This window comes from Oncorhynchus clarkii, chromosome 3 (assembly GCF_045791955.1).
Source record: "Oncorhynchus clarkii lewisi isolate Uvic-CL-2024 chromosome 3, UVic_Ocla_1.0, whole genome shotgun sequence".
Taxonomy (NCBI): domain Eukaryota; kingdom Metazoa; phylum Chordata; class Actinopteri; order Salmoniformes; family Salmonidae; genus Oncorhynchus; species Oncorhynchus clarkii.
Window position 1 is genome coordinate 70971258 of NC_092149.1, and position 22679 is coordinate 70993936.

The 22679-nt window shown below is 42.8% G+C and overlaps 1 protein-coding gene across 2 annotated transcripts in view; it reads right to left on the reverse strand.

The window, feature by feature from the left end:
* Nucleotides 1-22679, reverse strand: part of LOC139403093 (mannosyl-oligosaccharide 1,2-alpha-mannosidase IB) — a 105523-nt gene that overhangs the window by 21488 nt on the left and 61356 nt on the right. For both annotated transcript variants that reach the window (XM_071146802.1, XM_071146811.1), the window contains exons 6-10: nt 20376-20494; nt 13492-13572; nt 5487-5581; nt 5249-5372; nt 752-845 (exon numbers count right to left, since the gene is read on the reverse strand). In XM_071146802.1, coding sequence (XP_071002903.1) covers nt 752-845; nt 5249-5372; nt 5487-5581; nt 13492-13572; nt 20376-20494 — 513 coding nt within the window. The remainder of the gene's footprint in view (nt 1-751; nt 846-5248; nt 5373-5486; nt 5582-13491; nt 13573-20375; nt 20495-22679) is intronic.

Here is a 22679-nt window from a genome sequence, read left to right on the forward strand (position 1 = left end):
GACCACTGACGCAATGTTGACGTTCACGCTCATTTTTCAAAATAAAAGCCTGAAACTATGTCTTGTGACTGTAGAAACATTAGGGAAGCCATAGAAAAAGGAATCTGGTTGATATCCCTTTCAATGCTCAATAGGGAGGCATAGGAACGCAGAGGTTATACTCACAGACAATATTTTTACAGTTTAAGAAACTTTAGAGTGTTTTCTATCCTAAGCTGTCAATTATATGCATATTCTAGCATCTTGTCCTGAGAAATAGCCCGTTTACTATGGGAACATTATTTTTCCAAAAATGAAAATACTGCTCCATAGTCTCAAGAGGTTCAGATGAATTACCATAATCTAAATGTGATTTCTGTCATTCTGAGCACCATGGTTAGACACCCTAATGGGTTATACATCCAATGCTTAGGGGTCCGGTACATTTCTCAAATGGCCGGTAAATTATAAATCTTCCCGGTCATGTTTTCCTGTGCCACAATGGAAACCCTGGCGTGTGGGTGCGTGGTCAGGTTGAGCAGTGAGAGGTAGAAAGAGTAATTAAACTGCTCTGTCTAAGTCAGGGTAATTAACAATTAGTTAAGATGCCTCCCGCCAACAGCTTTTAATTATACATATTTATTAAAGCTCCAAAAACACCCAGTACTCACACACAGTCATTTGCACAGCCTAGCGGCCCACAGTGGTGAGCACAGGCACACACACCTGTCAGTATTATTCTCTGATGAAGTGAGAGACAACAGGTACTTACGTTGGCCCCAGCGGCCAGTACGAGGGTTCAGATAGTTTGGGTAGAGCCCGTTGGGTCGGTCCATTTTGGCCAGCAGCTTCCGTATGTGCATCACCTGTCAGGGTTAGAGGAGACATGAATCTCTCTTACCCAGGAGAACACACAGACACTAAGCCTGGAAAGCCACTAGTGGGCTTTATAGATCTCCACCATCGTTTGGGCTTGATGTGTACAGGCGTGGCCAAAAGTTTTGAGAATGACACAAATATTAATTTTCAAAGTCTGCTGCCTCAGTTTGTATGATGGTAATTTGCATATACTCCAGAATGTTATGAAGAGTGATCAGATGTATTGCAATTAATTGCAAAGTCCCTCTTTGCCATACAAATTAACTGAATCCACAAAAAACATTTCCACTGCATTTCTGCCCTGCCACAAAAGGACTAGCTGACATCATGTCAGTGATTCTCTCGTTAACTTCTCATGGTAAAGGGGACGCTTGCGTCCCACTTGGCCAAAAACCAGGGAAAATGCAGTGCGGCAAATTCAATTAAATTGATATAAAAATCTAACTTCCATTAAATCACACATGTAAGATACTCAATTAAAGCTACACTCGTTGTGAATCCAGCCAACATGTCAGATTTTAAAAAGGCTTTTCGGCGAAAAACTGATGATAGCACAGTACAGTAAACAAAAAGGGTAGCATATTTCAACCCTGCAGGAGCTACACAAAACACAGAAATAAAATATAACACATGCCTTACCTTTGACGAGCTTCTTTTGTTGGCACTCCAATGTCCCATAAACATCACAATTGGTCCTATTTGTTTGATTCATTCCGTCCATATATATCCAAAATGTCAATTTATTTGTCACGATTGATCCAGAAAAAAAACAGCTTCCAAAATGCGCAAGTCACTACAAAATATTTCAAAAGTTGCCTATAAACTTTTCCAAAATATTTCAAACTACTTTTGTAATAGAACTTTAGGTATTTTTAAATGTTAATAATCGATCAAATTGAAGACGGGTCTATCTGTGTTCAATACAGGAACACAACAAACCAAGCTACTTTTCAAGTCTTGCGCAACTCTCAACAGTGTTACGCAGTCCTAGTTGGCCCTAATTCTTCATTGCACAAATGAATAACCCAAATTCCAAAGACTGGTGACATCCAGTGGACGCGGTAGGAACTGAAAACAAGTTCCTAAGAAATATCATTTGCTAATGAGAACTTAGTGAAGAGACCTAAAAAAATATATATTCTCAACGGTTAGTCCTCTAAGTTTTGCCTGCTACATAAGTTCTGTTATACTCACAGACATGATTCAAACAGTTTTAGAAACTTCAGAGTGTTTTCTATCCAAATCTACTAATAATATGCATATCTTATATTCTTGGCATGAGTGGCAAGACATTGGGCACACTATTTATCCAAAAGTGAAAATGCGGCCCCCTATACCTCAAGAAGTTAACACAGGTGTGAGTGTTGACGAGGACAAGGCAGGAGATCATTCTGTCATGCTGATTGAGTTCGATTAACAGACTGGAAGTTTCAAAGGGAGGGTGGTCCTTGGAATCATTGTTCTTCCTCTGTCAATCATGGTTACCTGCAAGGAAACATGTGCAGTCATCATTGCTTTGCACAAAAAGGGCTTCACAGACAAGGATATTGCTGCCAGTAAGACTGCACCTAAATCAACCATTTATTGGATCATCAAGAACTTCAAGGAGAACGGTTCAATTGTTGTGAAGAATGCTTCAGGGTGCCCAAGAAAGTCCAGCAAGCGCCAGGACAGTCTCGTAAAGTTAATTCAGCTGCGGGATCGGGGCACCACCAGTACAGAGCTTGCTCAGGAATGGCAGCAGGCAGCTGTGAGTGCATCTGCACGCACAGTGAGGCGAAGACTTTTGGAGGATGGCCTGGTATCAAGAAGGGCAGCAAAGAAGCCACTTCTCTCCAGGAAAAACATCAGGGACAGACTGATATTCTGCAAAAGGTACAGGGATTGGACTGCTGAGGACTGGGGTAAAGTCATTTTCTCTGATGAATCCCCTTTCCGATTGTTTGGGGCATCCGGAAAAAAGCTTGTCCAGAGAAGACAAGGTGAGCACTACCATCAGTCCTGTGTCATGCCAACAGTAAAGCATCTTGAGACCATTCATGTGTGGGGTTGCTTCTCAGCCAAGGGAGTGGGCTCACTCACAATTTTGCCTAAGAACACAGCCATAAATAAAGAATGGTCCCAACACATCCTCCAAGAGCAACTTCTCCCAACCATTCAGGAACAGTTCGGTCACGAGCAATGCCTTTGCCAGCATGATGGGGCACCTTGCCATAAGGCAAAAGTGATAACTAAGTGGCTCGGGGAACAAAACATCGATATTTTGGGTCCATGGCCAGGAAACTCCCCAGACCTTAATCCCATTGAGAACTTGTGGTCAATCCTCAAGAGGCGGGTGGACAAACAAAAACCCACAAATTCTGACAAACTCCAAGCATTGATTATGCAAGAATGGGCTGCCATCAGTCAGGATGTGGTCCAGAAGTTAATTGACAGCATGCCAGGGCGGATTGCGGAAGTCTTGAGAAAGAAGGGTCAACACTGCAAATATTGACTCTTTGCATCAACTTCATGTAATTGTCATTAAAAGCCTTTGACACTTATCAAATGCTTGTAATTATACTTCAGTATTCCATAGTAACATCTGACAAAAATATCTAAAGACACTGAAGCACCAAACTTTGTGGAAATAATTTGTCATTCTCAAAACTTTTGGCTACGACTGTACAGTCAGTAATACACTCGTGTCCCCCCGGTGACCGGTTCATTCATCTTTATTTTATCCCGTCAGGCTGCAAAGGCTTTGATTTCCTCCTGAACTACATTTAAGAGCGATAACTGGGTATGCAACACCTAGGACTAGCATTCCTAAGCATTAGCCACTCTAGCATGGTGGTGGAAAGTGGTGTCTTCACTGACATTTTCAACCTCTCCTTGACAGTCTGTAATACCTACATATTTCAAACAGACCACCATAGTCCCTGTGGCCAAGAAAGCGAATGTAACCTGCCTAAATGACTACTGCCCGTAGCACTCACATCTGTAGCCATGAAGTGCTTTGAAAGGCTGGTCATGGCTCACATCAACACCCTCATCCTGGATACCCTAAACCCACTCCAATTTGCATACCGATTCAACAGAGCCACAGATGACAATCTCAATCCACACTGCCCTTTCCCACCTGGACAAAAGGAACACCTGTGTGAGTATGCTAGTCATTGACAACACCTCAGCGTTCAACACCATAGTGCCCACAAAGCTCCTCACTAAGCTAAGGACCCTGGGGCTAAACTCCCTCTGCAACTGGATCCTGGACTTCCTGACGGGCCGCCCGTCAGCAAGACAAAGGAGAAGATCGTGGACTATTGGGCAAGGGCCAAACACGCCCCCAATCACATCAACGGAGCTGTAGTGGAGCAGGTTGAGAGTTTCAAGTTCCTTGGTGTTCACATCACCAACAAACTATCATTGTTCAAACACACTAAGACAGTCACGAAGAGGGCACAACAAAACCTCCTCCCCCCCCCAGGAGACTGAAAAGATTTGGCATGGTTCCCCCAGATCCTCAAAGTTCTACAGTTGCACCATTGAGAGCATCCTGACAGGTTGCATCACCGCCTGGTATGGCAACAGCTCGGCATCCGACCGTAAGGTACTAGAGGGTAGAGCGTACAGCCCAGTACATCACCGGGGCCAAGCTTCCTACCATCCAGGACCTCTATACTAAGCAGTGTCAAGGAAAGCCCAAAAAATGGTCAAAGGCTCCAGTCACCCAAGTCATAGACTGTTCTCTTTGCTACCACACGGCAAGCGGTACCGGAGCACCAAGTCTAGATCCAAAAGGCTCTTTAACAGCTTCTACCCCCAAGCCATAAGACTGCTGAACAATTAATAAAATGGCCACCTGGACTATTTGAATTGACCGCCCCCCTTTGTTTTTACACTGCTGCTACTCGCTGTTTATCTATGCATAGTCCCTTTACCCCTACCTACAAGTAAAAATTAACTCGACTAACCGGTACCCCCTGTATATAACCTCATTATTGTTATTTTATTGTGTTACTAAATAAAGTAAAAAAATGAAAATATTTTATTTACTCCATTTTCTTCAAACTGCATTGTTGGTTAAGGGCTTGTAAGATAGCATTTCACGCTAAGGGCTACACCTGTTGTATTCGGCGCATATGGCAAATAAAATTCGATTTTCCCCCTGTTTTTTCCACCTTCTCGCCATTAAATCTAGTTGAGGAAATCGAAGCCTTGCAGCCTGAATGAAGAATGTTTAATGTACAAACTGGTCACATGGGGAAAAGAGTGCATTACCTTCTGTACACATCAAGCCCAGATGATAGTGGAGATCAAAAAAGCCCACTAGCGGCTGCTCAGGCTACCAGACACCCACTCTGACACACACACACACACACACACCAGTACTAAGGAGGTGTCTCACCTTCTGATAGTATGCAGGGTTCCCGGTGAGGTAAGTGAGGTGGACAAACTCCATGTGGAGGGTTCCAAACTCTGCTAGGATACTACTGCCTGCTGACGCCCAGCCCCAGTTACGACCCACACCACTGAACACAGGGCGAACAGACACACTTTGAATCATTAAATACAGAATCATGCTGAAATGAGATTGTTGCAGTTGGGGACGTAGATCTAGGGTTGCGTTGTGATCCGAGACTGACCTCTTGAGGTTGACCATGGCCCAGGGGATGCCTGTGGGAGTGTTGAAGGCTGGGAGCAGCTTCTCAGCCAACTGAACTGCCTTTACCTTAAACACCTAGAGACAGAGAGGGCGAATGAAAGTTGAGAAAAAGCTTCAGAAAGAGAGGAAACATACTTACGAGATGTAGCAATACAGCAGTTTACATGGGACAAAGAAATATCACAAAGCATCTGAGCTGGTTTACAGGAGGCTCAGATCTCTTCTCTTCTCAGAGACCACTAGAATAACTGGACACACACGCATGAAGAATGCACAACTACACTACATGACCAAAAGTACGTGGACACCTGCTCTACAAACATCTCATTCCAAAATCATGGGCATTAATATGGAGTTGGCCCCCCTTTGCAGCTATAATAGCCTCCACTCATCTGGGAAGGCTTTCCACTAGATGTTGGAATATTGTTGCGGGGACATTAGTGGGGTCGGGTGATAGGTCTGGCTCGCAGTCAGCGTTCCAATTCATCCCAAAGGTGTTCAATGGGATTGAGGTCAGGGCTCTCTGCAGGTCAGTCAAGTTCTTCCACAACGATCAAGACGAACCATTTCTGTATGGGCCTCGCTTTGTGCACGGGGGCATTGTCATGCTGAAACAGGAAAGGGCCTTCCCCAAACTGTTGCCACAAAGATGGATGCACAGAATAATCTAGAATCTCATTGTATGCTGTAGCGTTAAGATTTCCCTTCACTGGAACTAACGGGCCTAGCCCGAACCATGAAAAACAGCCCAGACAATTTTTCCTCATCCACCAAACTTTACAGTTGGCACTATGCATTTAGCATTTTTCTGGCATCCGCCAAACCCAGATTTGTCTGACGGACTGCCAGGTGGTGAAGTGTGATTCATCAATCCAGAGAAAGCGTTTCCAATGCTCCAGAGTCCAATGACAGCAAGCTTTACACCACTCCAGCTGACGCTTGGCATTGCGAATGGTGATCTTAGGGTTAAGTACTGCTGCCTGGCCAAGGAAACCCATTTCATGATGCCTGCGATGAACAGTTATTGTGCTGACGTTGCTTCCAGAGGCCGTTTGGAACTCAGTAGTGAGTGTTGCAACCGTGGACAGACAATTTTTATGCGCTTCAGCACTCGGCGGTCCTGTTCAGTGAGTTGTGTGGCCTACCACGTCGCGGCTGAGTTGTTGTTGCTCCTAGACATTTCCACTTCACAATAACAGCACTTACAGTTGACCGGGGCAGCTCTAGCAGTGCAGAAATTTTACAAACTGACTTGTTGGAAAGGTTGCATCCTATGATGGTGCTACGTTGAAAGTCACTGAGCTCTTCAGTAAGGCCATTCTACTGCGAATGTTTGTCTATGGAGAATGCATGGCTGTGCGCTTGATTTTATATACCCGTCAGAAACAGGTGTGGCTCAAATAGCGGAATCCACTCATTTGAAGGGGTGTCCACATACTTTGGTACATGTAGTGTACTTCAGGGGTCAAATAGCTACATGAAATCAAATAGCTTAATTATCCTTACTATGAATTTCTTAAAACAATTCCATACAGCTTAGAAGAACCCCCCTGGCTTTGACTCTCATTGGTTAACAAGCTCTCCCTCTCGCTCTCTCCATCCCTCTATCATGATTAGCTGTGAGGCCAGGTTGGCAGGCCGGGTCAGTCGGCAGTATTCCCAGATTGCAGATTTGGAACTCTGGCTGGCTGGTCGTAGTGCTGACTAATCTGCTGCTCCCACCTATCCTCTAATTTAGGAGCTGATCCTGTTATTACACATATGAGTATATGAGCCCTGGTCTCACTGGGATAGACCCGCAGGACCACTCAGCCTGCCAGGGAGCACACACACAAACACACTATAAAAAATAAAAACACTAACAAACAACGATCTAGGCAAAAAAATGAAATGCAATTTCACGTACAACACAGATCAAAACACTTGGGTAAACTGTTAGAATCATTATTTATAATTATTTATAATAAGCTAAAAGTGGAAAGTAGCATTGTTCGTGTTCGCATTTCACCTAACAGAACAGAACGCAAACATAGTGAATCTAACAGCGAGGAGGAGGAACTGCAGTACTTGAGTGCCATGGCGTTGGTGTGTGGGAAGCAGCCGCAAAAGGAGAAAAAAACTGAGTTAACTATAAAAACGAACATTACACCTGGCTAAAATGCGTTTCATAATACTGCATGCGATTTGGATCTCTGCACATTTCAATATTTTGATTTCGATGTGAATTAGATTAATTGTGCAGCCCTAACACACATTGAGGCACACAAACACACACTCTCCGTCATCTCTCTCTCTGGGGGAGTATGCCACTGTGTACATGTAATGGAGTCCCATAAAATGATCAGAAGGTATACTGTGAAATCTGGTGAATGAGCCTGTTTAGGAAGAAGGCCCTCAAAGGCTCCAGGGAGAGACAGGATTAGGTCAACTCACGATTCTACGTCTATGGGGTTTACACCGTTTATTACTTCGCTAATTATTGTTTATCTTAATCCTGTGTCATTCCTTAATTATTTGTCAAATACTATATTCTATGGTATCAGGCCTCAGAAACAAGCTTGGAAAACCATGGGACTGTGTTCTTGGGAATTTATCCACAACTGCGTAACTGAATTTACTAATCAAGCAATTGAGCTACGGTTTTACCTGAGCTCAGGCCATTCTAGCCAATCAAGATTGTATGCCCTCCAACTTAACCAATTAAATTGCATGATTATCTTCTATATGACCTAGCTGATTCTCTCACATCCATACTATTCATATGCAGTCCCTCCCTCCCTCGGTGCAATGGTGGCCGGCCAGTGTGACAGAGGGAGCGGTGTTCTGCATTTGATGGGCTCCATGTTTGACAATATGAAAGTGAGTCAAGCGCTCCCCAGCGAAACAGACACAGCCTCGGCTCACAGCACCAAACTGAAAGACATAGCAAAGTAGAGCACAGCATACATGATAAACCAGGGAGAGCACGCAAGATGGAGGGAGGGAGAAAGGAAGGAAAAATATGTATTGTAGAGACCGCTGTCTAGCTGCAGTATGTCATTGTCCCAGCTCATTATCTTACATTACAAGACCTGCTCCCTTCTCTGTTTTCTCTCTGCAATCAGCTTGCTCTCTGTGTTTCCCGCCCCAGTCTCTCTGTCGCTCCCCCATCGCTCGCTCCCCCCATTGTTTCTCTCTCTGCGGAGAGGTTATTACTCTGTACATGCTGTTAGCTGTTGTCCTCCTGGTCTAAACAGTAGAGCGCCAGCAGCTTTCACCGAAACTACATATCCCAGAGGTAATAGCACCTTTCACCTAATCTACATATACAAGACACTAGGATATTTTTATTTATTTTATTTTAATTTCTTATTCTTATGGTCGAGTCACAATATATACATTGATCTTTTAAAATGTTTCTTTAAATAAGCTTCGTTAATACAATTAAAATATAAAATTCACTGTATTTCTAAGTCAGCCATAATCAAATGAATTCAGTGCTTGTGAAGTTATACCTAGGTTAAATATAAGCCTCCCTTACCCATAAGACCCACTAATAATGTAATTATTTTATCAAAATAGTTAAATCTGCTTTTTTGCAATCACTGATATGGCTTTCAAGTCGGTCTTTGTTACAAATTTAACCAGAACCATGCATGTTTCAGTCTCCATATGACCCATTCTGTTGGACCAAAAACTCAAATACAAATAGTGAGTCGAAACCGTTTGTCAGAGAGGAAGAAGTGATCTCTGGTCTTGGGGGAGGGGCTTGGTGCGTGTATAAATGAAAGGTGCGCACAGCAAAGAATGGAGTGAAAGGGGATGAGACCAAAAAGACATGAACAAGCGGACATACAGTGGTTCTGCCTTTAAATGTTTCAAGCTTGCTCCGACCGTTCGTGGTAGATAGAGGCATTCTGTCATTGCACCACAATACCACAGGGGGAGTTAGAACGCTAATCTATCAGTAGTCTAAATTGTGGCACAAAATGACTATCTTGTCATAAATTAATGGAGGCGTTTTCAGTCTAAGAGTCCTCTCTTCTCTGGCACTAGATTTGTGCATCAGGCAACAATGACAAACTGTCAGTGGTCCTGGAGTTAAGAGAGAACTTGGGTAAATACAATGGGGGAATTACACTTGACATGTGGAATGACGATTTTTGAAAAATATGCATGGTGGGCTTTTGGTTTCTCTCCCTCTAAAAACCAAAATAAATCATTCTAATTAACAAACTGTTTTTATTTACCACAGTGTGAAAGACTGATAGCCCCTCTATAGAAAGTCCTTCTTTGCTGATGAAGATATTGTTATTTTTTAAACAAGCCATAGAAAGTTGGTTGCAATTTCAGTTTAATCCACCAGAAAAGACAAAACAAATAATACAACAAATAGTGTGGTTAAACTTAGATATACTAATTTATTTTAAAAAAACACACGTTATTAATTGGAAGGGAGGAAAAGTGGAAGGGAGGAAAAGTAAGGAAGTTGTTTGTGGGTCCTGCATTAAAGACTATAATTGGTTAAAGAAAATCGTGATAAATAAAAATATACCCGTTTCATTTAAGGACCAAAAAAAATGACAGTATAGATTGCAAAATAGTTGGGAAGAGATTTGAGATGTCGCGATTCAATGGCACATGGTTTATGAACTGACAGATAATTTTCCGTTCCTCCTGAAAGCCTTAATCTGCTCACTTAAATGAACAGAGATCCTGGTCATGGTGCTACATACAGTATGTTGTTATAGCATCAAAGTGAGGACAATCGCCAATCTGATGTATACTTATGGCTTATTGTAAGCTGCAAGTCACACCTTTCAAGTACTCCTCACCTCACCCCAAACTCCCCCCTTAACACAGTTACCATTCAAAAATGAGCTATTTATAAAAAATAAACATAAATGACATTGCGACCAAAGAAAACAGACAAAATGGACAAAGTTCTCATCAAGCCAGCTACCCGTAACAGGGTTAGGACTGTAACCACCAGAGGACTAGAAAAAGAGATTGTGAACTCTGCAAACAACATTTCCACTCTGAGAATGGTAAATTACTACTTAATACATTCATTCAATACATTGGAATACAAAAGAGGCCATCCACTCAGGATGGACTATTAGCCGGACAATACACTTGCCAAGAAGGAGGGGGGCGGGCATTGTAATTGTATAAAAGCCCCTTAGATATTTCTCTAACGTTTTACATCTCTAAATCAATATCACAGACCAGATTTGCCCTAACGAAAAATGCCCCGTAGATATTAATTTAGAATCCTTAATTAGATCTACAGGGACATTTTATTGACTTGCAAGTATTTTCATTCAGAAGCCACCTCTTAATGAGTTCCGAGAGCCGTGCCATACCAATTATTATTGGATTATTCACCATGGCAACCACTTGTTAGTATAAAATGGGAAATTATGTGCAATTGATTTTTTTTATCGAATTCAATAATATATTTGTAGCACTGTAGATGCTGTGTTTTTTTTACAGTAGTGATGGACAGCTGGAGGCATTTTGTTTTTCACAAGCGTAGCAGGCTGTGAATTCTGTAAACAAGGTTCCCATGGATGGGCTTTAGCAAGACAATAGACTTCAACCTTTATAAAAGGATAGTCTAATAGCTCGGCTACTGTCGGTGTGAAAAGAAAACGCCCCCAACTTGCAATGTATTAAGTACTCTAAAGTTGTACATTTCTAACTCTAAACCTCATGCAACCGGAAAATGTTGGATCAAGCATATATTGTACCGTATTTGCTCAACATATTTATGCTTTCGTTAATAAAATAATGATAAAAATACTAATTCAAAATGCAGATGGAGGGAATAAATATCACTGAATGACAGAGCATGGGGACTGGTCTTTATAAATCAGATTTTTATGTGGAAATGTAAGGTTTAATTTGCTCTTCACTCGCAGTCACTTAGTAGCCTAGACCTACACCCGACCGGTCACGTTGTACAGCACCATCTTTTCCTATCTGAAACCCTCAATTAAATCGTTTTAGCCGTGATTGTAAAATTAAAATCAAGGCTCCATTTCTTATTTAGTTTGTAACTAAAATGCTTGACTGTAATTAAAGACATGGATGACTTGTATGCTGTGTGATGACATGCACAAATTAATGAGTGACTGATGTACTGTATATTTAAGCAGGCCTTTATGCCAATAAGTAAGTTACGCTAAAACAGCTACAGTAACAAATGCATTTTTGTTTTCTTGGAATAGAAACACGTTGTCCAGTGCCATATCTTCGTAACGGAAACCCTTAGGCCTACAGTACCACAGCTACATTAAGAAATACATTTCAATTTTTCTTGGAATAGAAAAAAAAAGTATTCAAATTAAGCTACATTTCTAAAAAATCAATCCCATATTGTCTGTTCTATTCAAGACTCCCTTTGACTTGACACAGTGGTTGCATTAAGGAGAAGTCTATGCCTTTCAGCGGAATGTTGTCGAGGGGTTCCGCGTGCCATAGAAATTTGCGGCAGCCAGCATGCTGTGCTGCAGTACAACACAACTTTTAAAGGAAGAACCACTATAAATGACCATGAAAAAATATACAATAAACAATTCTTGCGATACAGGCATTTTGAATATCGCACCAAAACATATATTCTATTAAATGAAATTCAGTCAATATTGCCCAGCCCTACCAGAGGCGCTAGCACCTTTCACGTAAACTACATATCCCAGAGGACCAAGCACCTTTCAGGAGAGAAAAGAAGGAGAGGGGCAGAGTGAAGGAGTTTGTGAGAGAAAAAATTAAGTAATGAAACTGACCGAATGGAGAAAGAGAAGGGAAAGAAGAGGAGAGAGGGGGAGAGCAGAGGAGTACACATCATCCATCACTGCATGGCAGGGCTAGTTCTCTGGCATGCACACACACATGGAATAAAGGACTCAAAGAGCTATAACCCAATGGACGAACGATATCACCCCTCCCAACCACAACACTCCTCCAGCCTCAACATCTCCGATTCCCTACCACACCCAGCCTCAACATCTCTCCGATTCCCTACCACAACATCTCTGATTTCCTACCACATACAGCCTCAACATCTCTCCGATTCCCTACCACAACCAGCCTCAACATCTCTGATTTCCTACCACAACATCTCTGATTCCCTACCACACCCAGCCTCAACATCTCTCTGATTCCCTACCACACCAATCCTCCAGCCTCTGCAGAATTATCACCATTTATTCAGAGGGGGAAAGAGGGAGAGGTGAGAGTAACGTCAGAGAGTGAATGAGAAGAGGACAGTGGAAGTTAAGCAAGCGAGTGAAGGAAAGGAGGGGAGGAGAGATGAGCACTAAGAGGGAGCATGGAGCGCAGCCAGAGATCTGCTCCTGTTAGACGAGGAGCATGGGGCCGGCAGAGAGGCCGAAACGCATGGCTGGAGCTCAATTCCACCACTCACATTCCTCTAATAGGAGCAGGGAGAGGGGGATGACTGATACCGCAGGGGAGACAGACAGAAAGAGGGGGAGAGAGGGAGGGGGGGGGGGACAGGAGGAGGATTTGTGGTCATTTTCATTAGAGCTAGAGGGCAGATAAGAATGTTGGGAGGTGTGTGTGTTCATTAACATGGTGCACCTCAAGTGTTATTTCCCAGGCGACCATCTCTAACCTGTGGGCCCCCATCACTCCCCAGATGGCTAATGAAAGACTCTATCCCCCTTTCTCTTCCTCTCCTTGCTTTCACTCCCTTTGCGTTCCTAATCTGAGCCTATTTTTCATTTTGCTCTCCCCTGCCTCTGCTTCTCTACCTCTTTTGCATTCTGTTCAGCTGAACAAAGTCTGGTGCTTCATCAACAGCCTGTCAAATACCCCCACACACACACACACACACACACACACACAAAGTAAACCCTCCCCAGCCTCCCACAATTGACACACACAGCAAAGACTCCCCCCCCTTTGCAGACACACACACACACACACACACACACACACACACACACAGTGTAAACTAATCCCAGGTGAATAGTTACCTCCTGTCCTGAGAGGTAATAGGCGGCAAGCAGTCCTCCAATGAAGCGGATGTTGACCTCGAAGACAGACACCTCAGCGTTCTGAGGAAACAGAGGAGAGGGGGATCAATCAGAGACAGAGCACAGTACTGCCAGAGCAGCCTTGCACCAAAAACACATCCTATATACTGCACAGTAACACTAACACCAGTTTGTAATGGCACACATTCCTAAATTCAACTAGCCTACTATTCAGACCAACACTAACACCAAATTCATGTGTCAGACTAATAAAAAATAAGAAATGTACCTTTCCAAGTACTACCACAAATACAAACTTGTTCCCTGTGTAATACCCTCAACGTTCTCTCGAACAACCTGAATGGGCTGTAAATCCAACTGTCACCCTGGGAGAGTGGAGAAAGAGGTGGAGTGGGGAGGCAGCCCTGTCAGCTCCGCTACCCATTTCCAACAAAATTTAGGAGCCAGGTGCAGAGCGCCGTCGTAAAACATCCTGTGTTAGAAAGTCTGCGGTTGGTCAGGTTATGCACACTACTGCACAACACAAAATGTGATAGCTGCCATATGGGTGATGCGCGCGCGCGCACACAGTACCAAAAAAGAGAAGTGTCATTCAGGTGACTGAAAACCTCAACGCAGTAACTATAAGTCATTCTGGTTACGCAGAAAAATCAGAAACGTTACAATCATACAGTCATTCAGGTGTCTCAATTCATGTCATTCATGTGACTCCTGTAAACACAATGTGTAAGAATGAGAATACTGAAAGACTTCATACAAAGTAGACGTGAGAAGTCAGAAATGTTCTTTCCTCACCCCTGCAGTATTTCAACTCCTTTGAAATACGATGTGGCTTTTCATATTCAAAAGAATCTTGCATGAAACATTTAACATATGTCAGAATTTTCCTTTAAACCATTTTAAATTGTGAATGAGGAATGTTACTCCATATTAAAATCAGGTTAATCAAATCCAAGTGGGACATCATGTACTAGGCCTAATTCATCTCCCACAGTGCTATCCATTCACATCAAATCTTACTTTAAACTCAGGTTTATTCATTCCGATCCCAGCATTGACTAACAGACTACATTAATTCAGTCGTGTCAATTAAATCTGACTGCATTCAGAGTCATCCATCACTACAGGGTGGTCTAGTACAGGCCTTGCAGGAGCCATCCAGCTTTCGATGACTAAAGGACAAAGGACACGCCAACATGGCAGCTATTTAATCATTAATTATTAGAGGCTTTAACAAACACACACACACACACACACACACACACGTGTTTTTCACAATCCTGACATTTAATCCTAGTAAAAATGACCTGTTTTAGGTCAGTTAGGATCATCACTTTATTTTAAGAATGTGAAATGTCAGAATAATAGTAGAGATCATTTGATTTATTTCAGCTTTTATTTCTTTCATCACATTCCCAGTGGGTCAGAAGTTTACATACACTCAATTGGTATTTGGTAGCATTGCCTTTAAATTGTTTAACTTGGGTGAACAGTTTTAGGTAGCCTTCCACAAGCTTCCCACAATAAGTTGGGTGAATTTTGGCCCATTCCTCCTGACAGAGCTGGTGTAACTGAATCAGGTTTGTAGGCCTCTGTGCTCGCACATGCTTTTTCAGTTCTGCCCACAGATCTTCTATAGGGTTGACGTCAGGGCTTTGTGACGGCCAGTCCAATACATTGACTTTGTTGTCCTTAAGCCATTTTGCCACAACTTTGGAAGTATGCTTGGGTCATTGTCCATTTGGAAGACCCATTTGCGACCAAGCTTTAACTTCCTGACTGACGTCTTGAGATGTTGCCTCAATATATCCACATAATTTCCCTCCCTCATTACGCCACCTATTTTGTGAAGTGCACCAGTCCCTCCTGTAGCAGAGCACCCACACAACATGATGCTGCCACTCCCGTGCTTGAAGGTTGGGATGGTGTTCTTCGGCTTGTAAGCCTCCCCCTTTTCCTCCAAACATAACAATGGCCATTATGGCCAAACAGTTCTATTTTTGTTTCGTCAGACCAGAGGACAGTTCTCCAAAAATTATGATCTTTGTCCCCATGTGCAGTTGCAAGCCGTAGGCTGGCTTTGTTATGGCGTTTTGGAGCAGTGGCTTCTACCTTGCGGAGCAGCCTTTCAGGTTATTTCGATATATATGACTCGTTTTACTGTGGATATATATACTTTTGTACCGGTTTCCTCCAGCATCTTCACAAGGTCCTTTGCTGTTGTTCTGGGATTGATTTGCACTTTTCTCACCAAAGTACGTTCATCTCTAGGAGACAGAACGTGTGTGTTTATACTTGCATACTATTGTTTGTACAGATGAATGTGGTAAACTTGTCTACAAATACATCCACAGGTACACCTCCAATTGACTCAAATGATGTCAATTAGCCTATCAGTAGCTTCTAAAGCCATCACAATTTTCTGGAATTTTCCAAGCTGTTTAAAGGCACAGTCAACTTAATGTATGTAAACTTCTGACCCACTGGAATTGTGATACAGTGAAATAATCTGTAAACAACTGTTGGAAATTTGTGGAGTGGTTGAAAAACAAGTTTAAATGACTACAACCTAAGTGTATGTAAACTTCCATTAAAAACCAGCCATTTCCAGCTACAATAGTCATTTACAACATTAACCTCTCTGGGATCGTTCGGGACGCTAGCATCCCACCTCGCCAACAGCCAGGGAAATTGCAGGGCGCCAAATTCAAAACAACAGAAATCTCATAATTAAAATTCCTCAACCATACAAGTACTTTACACAATTTTAAAGATACACTTCTCGTTAATCCAACCACAGTGTCCGATTTCAAAAAGGCTTTTCGGCGACAGCAGAACATATCATTCATTATGTTAGGTCAGCAACTAGTCATAGAAAGCATTCAGCCATTTTCCAACCAAAGAGGTGTCACAAAAAGCAGAAATATAGATAAAATTAATCACTAACCTTTGACGATCTTCATCAGATGACACTCCCAGGACTCAATGTTACACAATACATGTATGTTTTGTTCGATCAAGTTCATATTTATATCCAAAAACCTCAGTTTACATTGGCACCATTGTTCAGAAATGCCTCCAAAACATCCGGAGAAATTGCAGAGCGCCACATAAATAACAGAAATACTCATCATAAACTTTGATGAAAGATACATGTTTTACATAGAATTATAGATAAACTTGTTCTTAATGCAACCGCTGTGTCAGATTTCAATAAAGCTTTACGGCAAAAGCACAATATGTAATAATCTGAGAACAGCGTTCAGTCACAAAAGCAAGCCATACAGTTTCCCACCAAATTGTGGAGCCAACAAAAGTCATAAATAGCATTATAAATGTTCACTTACCTTTGCTGATCTTCGTGGGGAATGCACTCCCAGGACTCCCACAAGAAATGTTTGTTTTGTTCGATTACGTCCATATTTGTCCAAATACCTCTGTTTTGTTTGCGCATTTGGTTCACTATTCCAAAGGCACAGTGCGAGAGCGCAAAATCCAGACAAAAAGTCAAAAGAGTTCCATTACAGTTTGTAGAAACATGTCAAACGATGTTTACAATCAATCCTTGGGGTCTTTTTTATAATAAATCTTTATATAAAAATATTCCAACCGGACAATAGCCTATTCATTACAGAGGAAAAAGAAGGCAAGGCGCGACCGCGTGACCGCGCAGTAAACAACTGATTGGCCACAGCCTAGTCCACTTGTTGAAACAGCTCTTATTTGACCCCCTTCCACAATATAGGCCTCAAACATCTTTCTTAAGACTGTTAACATCTTCTGGAAGCCTTGGGAAAGTGCAATCTGGCCCCATAGACACAGCATATTGGATTGGCAATCCCTTAAAGGAAACTACAAACCTCAGATTTCTCACTTCCTGGTTGAATCACAGACATCATACAAACAGTTTTAGAAACTTCAGTGTTTTCTATCCAATACTACTAATAATATGCATATATTAGCATCTGGGACAGAGTAGCAGGCAGTTTACTCTGGGCACCTTATTCATCCAAGCTACTCAATACTGGCCCCGTCACCAAGAAGTTAACAAGGTCTACACTGTATTTCTGATCGAGTTGATATTTTAATGGACAAAAAAAATGTGCTTTTCTTTAAAAACCAAGGAAATTTCTAAATGACCCCAAACTTTTGAACAGTAGTGTGTGTATGTATATATATGTGTGTATATATATATATATATATATATATATATATATATATATATATATATATATATATATATACATATTATCCTTCTATCCCTCTCCCTCAGAGCTGACCGGAGCAGTTCAGAGGTAAATTACATTCCACAGCGTCAGCCTGTCATAAACACGCACCGCCTGTGCTGTCATTACCTCTGCAGGGCTTTAATAACCCTAGCCAGAGCGAGAGAGGTTGAGGGAGAGAGATTGGTAAAACAGAAAATCAAGACAGAGGGGGAGATGCTCAGGCAGAGAAACAGACATGTGGGGTGTACTGATTGTCGTCCATTGGTCCTTTATGTGGTCTGGTGAGGGAGTTTATAAGCGAGAACCAGACAGCCAGCCAGCCAAAGCCTCCTCTCAGCCCCTGCTCTCCTCTCTCAAGCAATCTCTCCCTCTCCTCTTTGCCTCTCCAATCTGCATATTTTGCATTCTCCCTCTCTCTTGCATACCTTCTATATCTCACCTTCTCGGTTTCTCCTGGGTAAACAGAGTAAGGGTCTGGCTTAATGATCAGTGAGATGTCCGGGCAGCCAATCCTCTCCGTGGCTAACTCAGACCATGCTCTGCTCCAGACTCCCAGGCCTACGACCAAATGACTCAACTTATCTGGCTCTGCACTGGGACTTCTGCTGCCGCAGTGTCAATAATACTAATAACAATATAATATACAGTGCATTCGTAAAGTATTCAGACCCCTTGACTTATTCCACTTTTTGTTACATGAAAGCCTTATTCTAAAATTTATTACATACAAATTCATCAATCTACACACAATAGCCCATAATGACAAAGCAAAAATAGGTCTAGAAATGTTTGCATATAAAAAAAAAATACGGAAATACCTTATTTACATAAGTATTCAGACCTTTTGCTATGAGACTCGAAATTGAGCTCAGGTACATCCTGTTTCCATTGATCAGTCTTGAGATGTTTCTACAACTTGATTGTCGTACACCAGTGGACATGATTTGAAAAGGCACAGACCTGTCTACATAAATTTCCACAGAAAAAAAAATCTAGATTCTCTGGCCTGATGAAACCAAGATTGAACTATTTGCCCTGAATGTCAAGTGTCACGTCTGGACGAAACCTGGCACCATCCCTACGGTGAAGCATGGTGGTGACAGCATCATGCTGTGGGGATATTTTTCAGCGGCAGGGACTAGGAGACTATGGAAGGATCGAGGGAAAGATTTACCGAGCCAAGTACACAGAGATCCTTGATGAAACTCTGCTCCAGAGGGGTCAGAACATCAGACTGGCGCGAAGGATCACCTCCCAACAGGACAACGACCCTAAGTACACAGCCAACAATGCAGGAGTGGCTTCGGAACAAGTCTCTGAATGTCCTTAAGTGGTCCTACCAGAGCCCAGACTTGAACCCGATCGATCTAACATCTCTGGAGTCCTGAAAATAGCTGTGCAGTGACGCTCCCCATCCAACCTAACAGAGCTTGAGAGGATCTGCAGAGAACACTGGGAGAAACTCCACAAATACAGGTGTGCCACGGTTGTAGTCGCAAACCCAAAACTCGAGGCTGTAATTACTGCCAAAGGTTCTTCAACAAAGTACTGAGTAAGGGTCTGAATACTTATGTAAATGTGATCAGTTTTTAAAAAATGTATTATAAACTTGCAAAAATGTCTAAAAACCTGTTTTTGCTTTGTCATTTTGTCATAAGGTATTGTGTGTAGATTAATGAGGGGAAAAAACAATTGAAACAATTTTAGAGTAAGGCTGTAAAATACTTACTTTGAATACTTTCCAAATGCACTGTATATGCCATTTAGCAGATGCTTTAATCCAAAGTGGCATGAGGCAGTCATGCGTGCGGACACATTTATAAATAACACCTTGTGTAATATACTATTCTAACTTGCAACAGTAAATTGAGACCCCAACTGGGGTTAATCCGAGGGCCTTCAAAAGGGGGGCCCACGAGCCGCCAGTTGCCCATCCCTGATGTAAACATATAGATCAGTAACATCCTCCCTCTCTTTTTCTCTCACCCTCCCCTCGATCTCTCTCATCCATCTCTCTCCATCTTCCTTTTCCTTCTCTCCCTCTACCCCAGAGCTGACCGAAGCAGTCCAGAGGTTAATTACATTCCACAGTGTCAGCCTGTCAAACATTCACAGACCACCTGTGCTGTCATTACATCTGCAGGACTTTAATAACCCTAGCCTGAGAGAGAGCGAGAGGGGTAAAACAGAGAATCAAGACAGAGGGGGAGATGGCAGAGAAACAGACAGGTGTCTCAGTCAGGGGTGTACTGATTGCAGTCCATTTGCACTTTATGTGGTCTGAAACACTTTCCCTGCCCACATCATTTCCATGACTCCGACCGGCGTGTCCAGTTCTCCCTCCATCACAGCAACGCTCCTTTCCTCATGTCTCAAAAGGCTTCACTACTGGACAGGGACTAAAAACCAGAGCCGTCTGTCCGTAGCGTGGCGGACTCTCTAGCGCCCCCCGTCTGTGTGGTTGATAGTAGATCTGATTAAGGTATAAGTGGCATCAAGCAAGTTGTTGGTTCTAGGTTCTCTGAAGGTTCTACCACATGCTTATATGGCACTGAAGACTACAAAACAGAAGGTGGCAAAGTACAGCGTTTTCACTACTGAAGTACAGAAACAAAGGTTTTGTGCTCTACTCACCACGCTGAAGTCCAGGTTCTGCTCTATCCACTCTTGTCCGTCCTTGAACTCGTCGTGAAGTCCCATCATGTACAGGCTGTCTAAGGCGTCTACTATGGTGGCCCCCATCTGGGAATTACCTGGACAGAGGACATACACAGGGTTAGGGTCTCATGTAACAATAAATAATGCAACCAAAGGTCCTTATTGCCATATATATCATGGTTAGGGGTCAATTCCATTTAAATTCCAGTCAATTCAGGTAGAACAGTGAAATTCCAATTCTTATCAATAAGGAAAATGTAGAATTTCGATAATTTTCTGAATTGACTAGAATTTAAATGGAATTGACCCGAACCCCTTCCAGCATTGTGCTCCCCATGTCTACTTATATGGGCACAAGCACTGTTCATGACAAACTGTTGGCAGAGAGAAAATGTTGCAGTTTTAAAGCTAATTTTCTTGCCATTGTATACATTTTACCATATCTAATGTGTATTCATGTGATATTTGAGTGACTCCAACATTACAACAAATTCTATGGGCAAAAGAACCTAGCTATAAAACATTATGACGTTCTAAATAGTTCTAAGGTATGCAATGACTGACATGACAAGAGAAACTCATGATGCACTACCCAATTCCGAAATTGCCCCTTGTGCATTCTACTACAACAACTTTCAAGAGTACAGGGGCGCGCCCCACAGTTTGGGAAGCACTGTATTAGGGTGTGATGCCTGGCCTTAAATGATAACATAGAAATGTTTTAAAAAGTGGCGCAGCGCCCCTCTTACATTCTTTGGGGAGAACTCCTGCGGCAATAATTTTTCCTTGTCAGGTCACTTGGTCAGGGAACACTCCTGGTTTGTTGTATAATGTCCCCCTTAGAGTAGGAGGTGTTGTCCCCCTAAAAGTAGGTGTTGTCCCCCTAAAAGTAGGAGGTGCTGTGCCACTACAGCGGGCGTGACTTTAGATGGAGATCCCATTTTAGCATGGACATTAAGGAGCGATCAGCCAATGATCAGAGTATCGCCTTCTTCAAATTGGGTTGCCTATGGTTTATAAATCTCTAGGAAGCACCATGACTTTACAATTACCACTACGACCCACCTACCCCTGTCACTGAGAAGGCTGAATGAGTGAGAGGGAGAGCAGAGCAGCCCTCTCCTCTCTGGAGTCTAGGGTAATCACTAGCTCACCTTCAATGGAGAGAGCGAGAGAGACGCCATTACGGCTAGCAGGGATCTTCATTAAAACACGACTGACAGCCAAACCACTCACACTCCTCCCCTCCCTCAATGTGACCACAGGCCAAGGGAGTGATGCAGTCTGCCCAGGGTGGTGAGTGTGGGTCATTATAATTCACTTTAACTAACAGCAAAGCTCTATCACTGTAGTTCTGTTTAATACCGCTGAAGCGGCCTTAGTTTAATACTACATCTTAATACTGCAGCTCAGTTTGATGGTACAGCTGTAATACTGTTGCTCTTTTTGATACATTTCTAGTACTATACCTACATCTCAGCATGCATTTCACTGCAACAAGTATTTCACTGCACCTTTAATACATGCTGTTAACTGTGTATGTTGCTTTGCTGGTGAACCCTAATGAGGGGAGAACCAGCCAGGCTGTAGTTCTGCTGGAGCTGCAGTGTTATCACTACTGACAGCAGTCCTAAATCACTCTAAAAATACACCCACCGGGCTGGCTGGCTGAGGCTGAGACTCTGGCCTGCCTGGGATCTGGACAGATTGGCCCTCCTGGAAGCAGAACAGACTCAATGCCCTTTCCCCCCCAATTTCGATCTTGTCTCATCGCTGCAACTCCCCAACGGTCTCGGGAGGCGAAGGTTGAGTCATGCGTCCCCAGAAACATGACCCGCCAAACCGCCATTCTTAACACCCGCCCGCTTATTAACCCAGAAGCCAGCTGCACCAATGTGTCGGAGGAAACACCATTTGCCTGACAACAGAGGTCAGCTTGCAGGCGCCCGGCCTGCCACAAGGAGTCGCAATGAGTCGCCTTAGACACTGTGCCACTTGGGTGGTCCATCATTTGGTGTTTTTGTTGACGGTGGTGGAAAACGCTGTCACAGGCATCACTCAAGAATCTCCCAAAAGAGTTCAATTGGGTTGAGATCTGAGACGGCCATGATGTATGGTTTACATCGTTTTCATCTCAACATCTTAATCCATCTAATCCCTCCCTCCATCTGTCCTCCATGCCTCCCATCATCCCTCTGTACTTGTCACTTCATGAGTCTTATCAACATCCACTTACAACCTTTCAAATTGGGCCAATCATATCAAATGAAGCTGATTGGC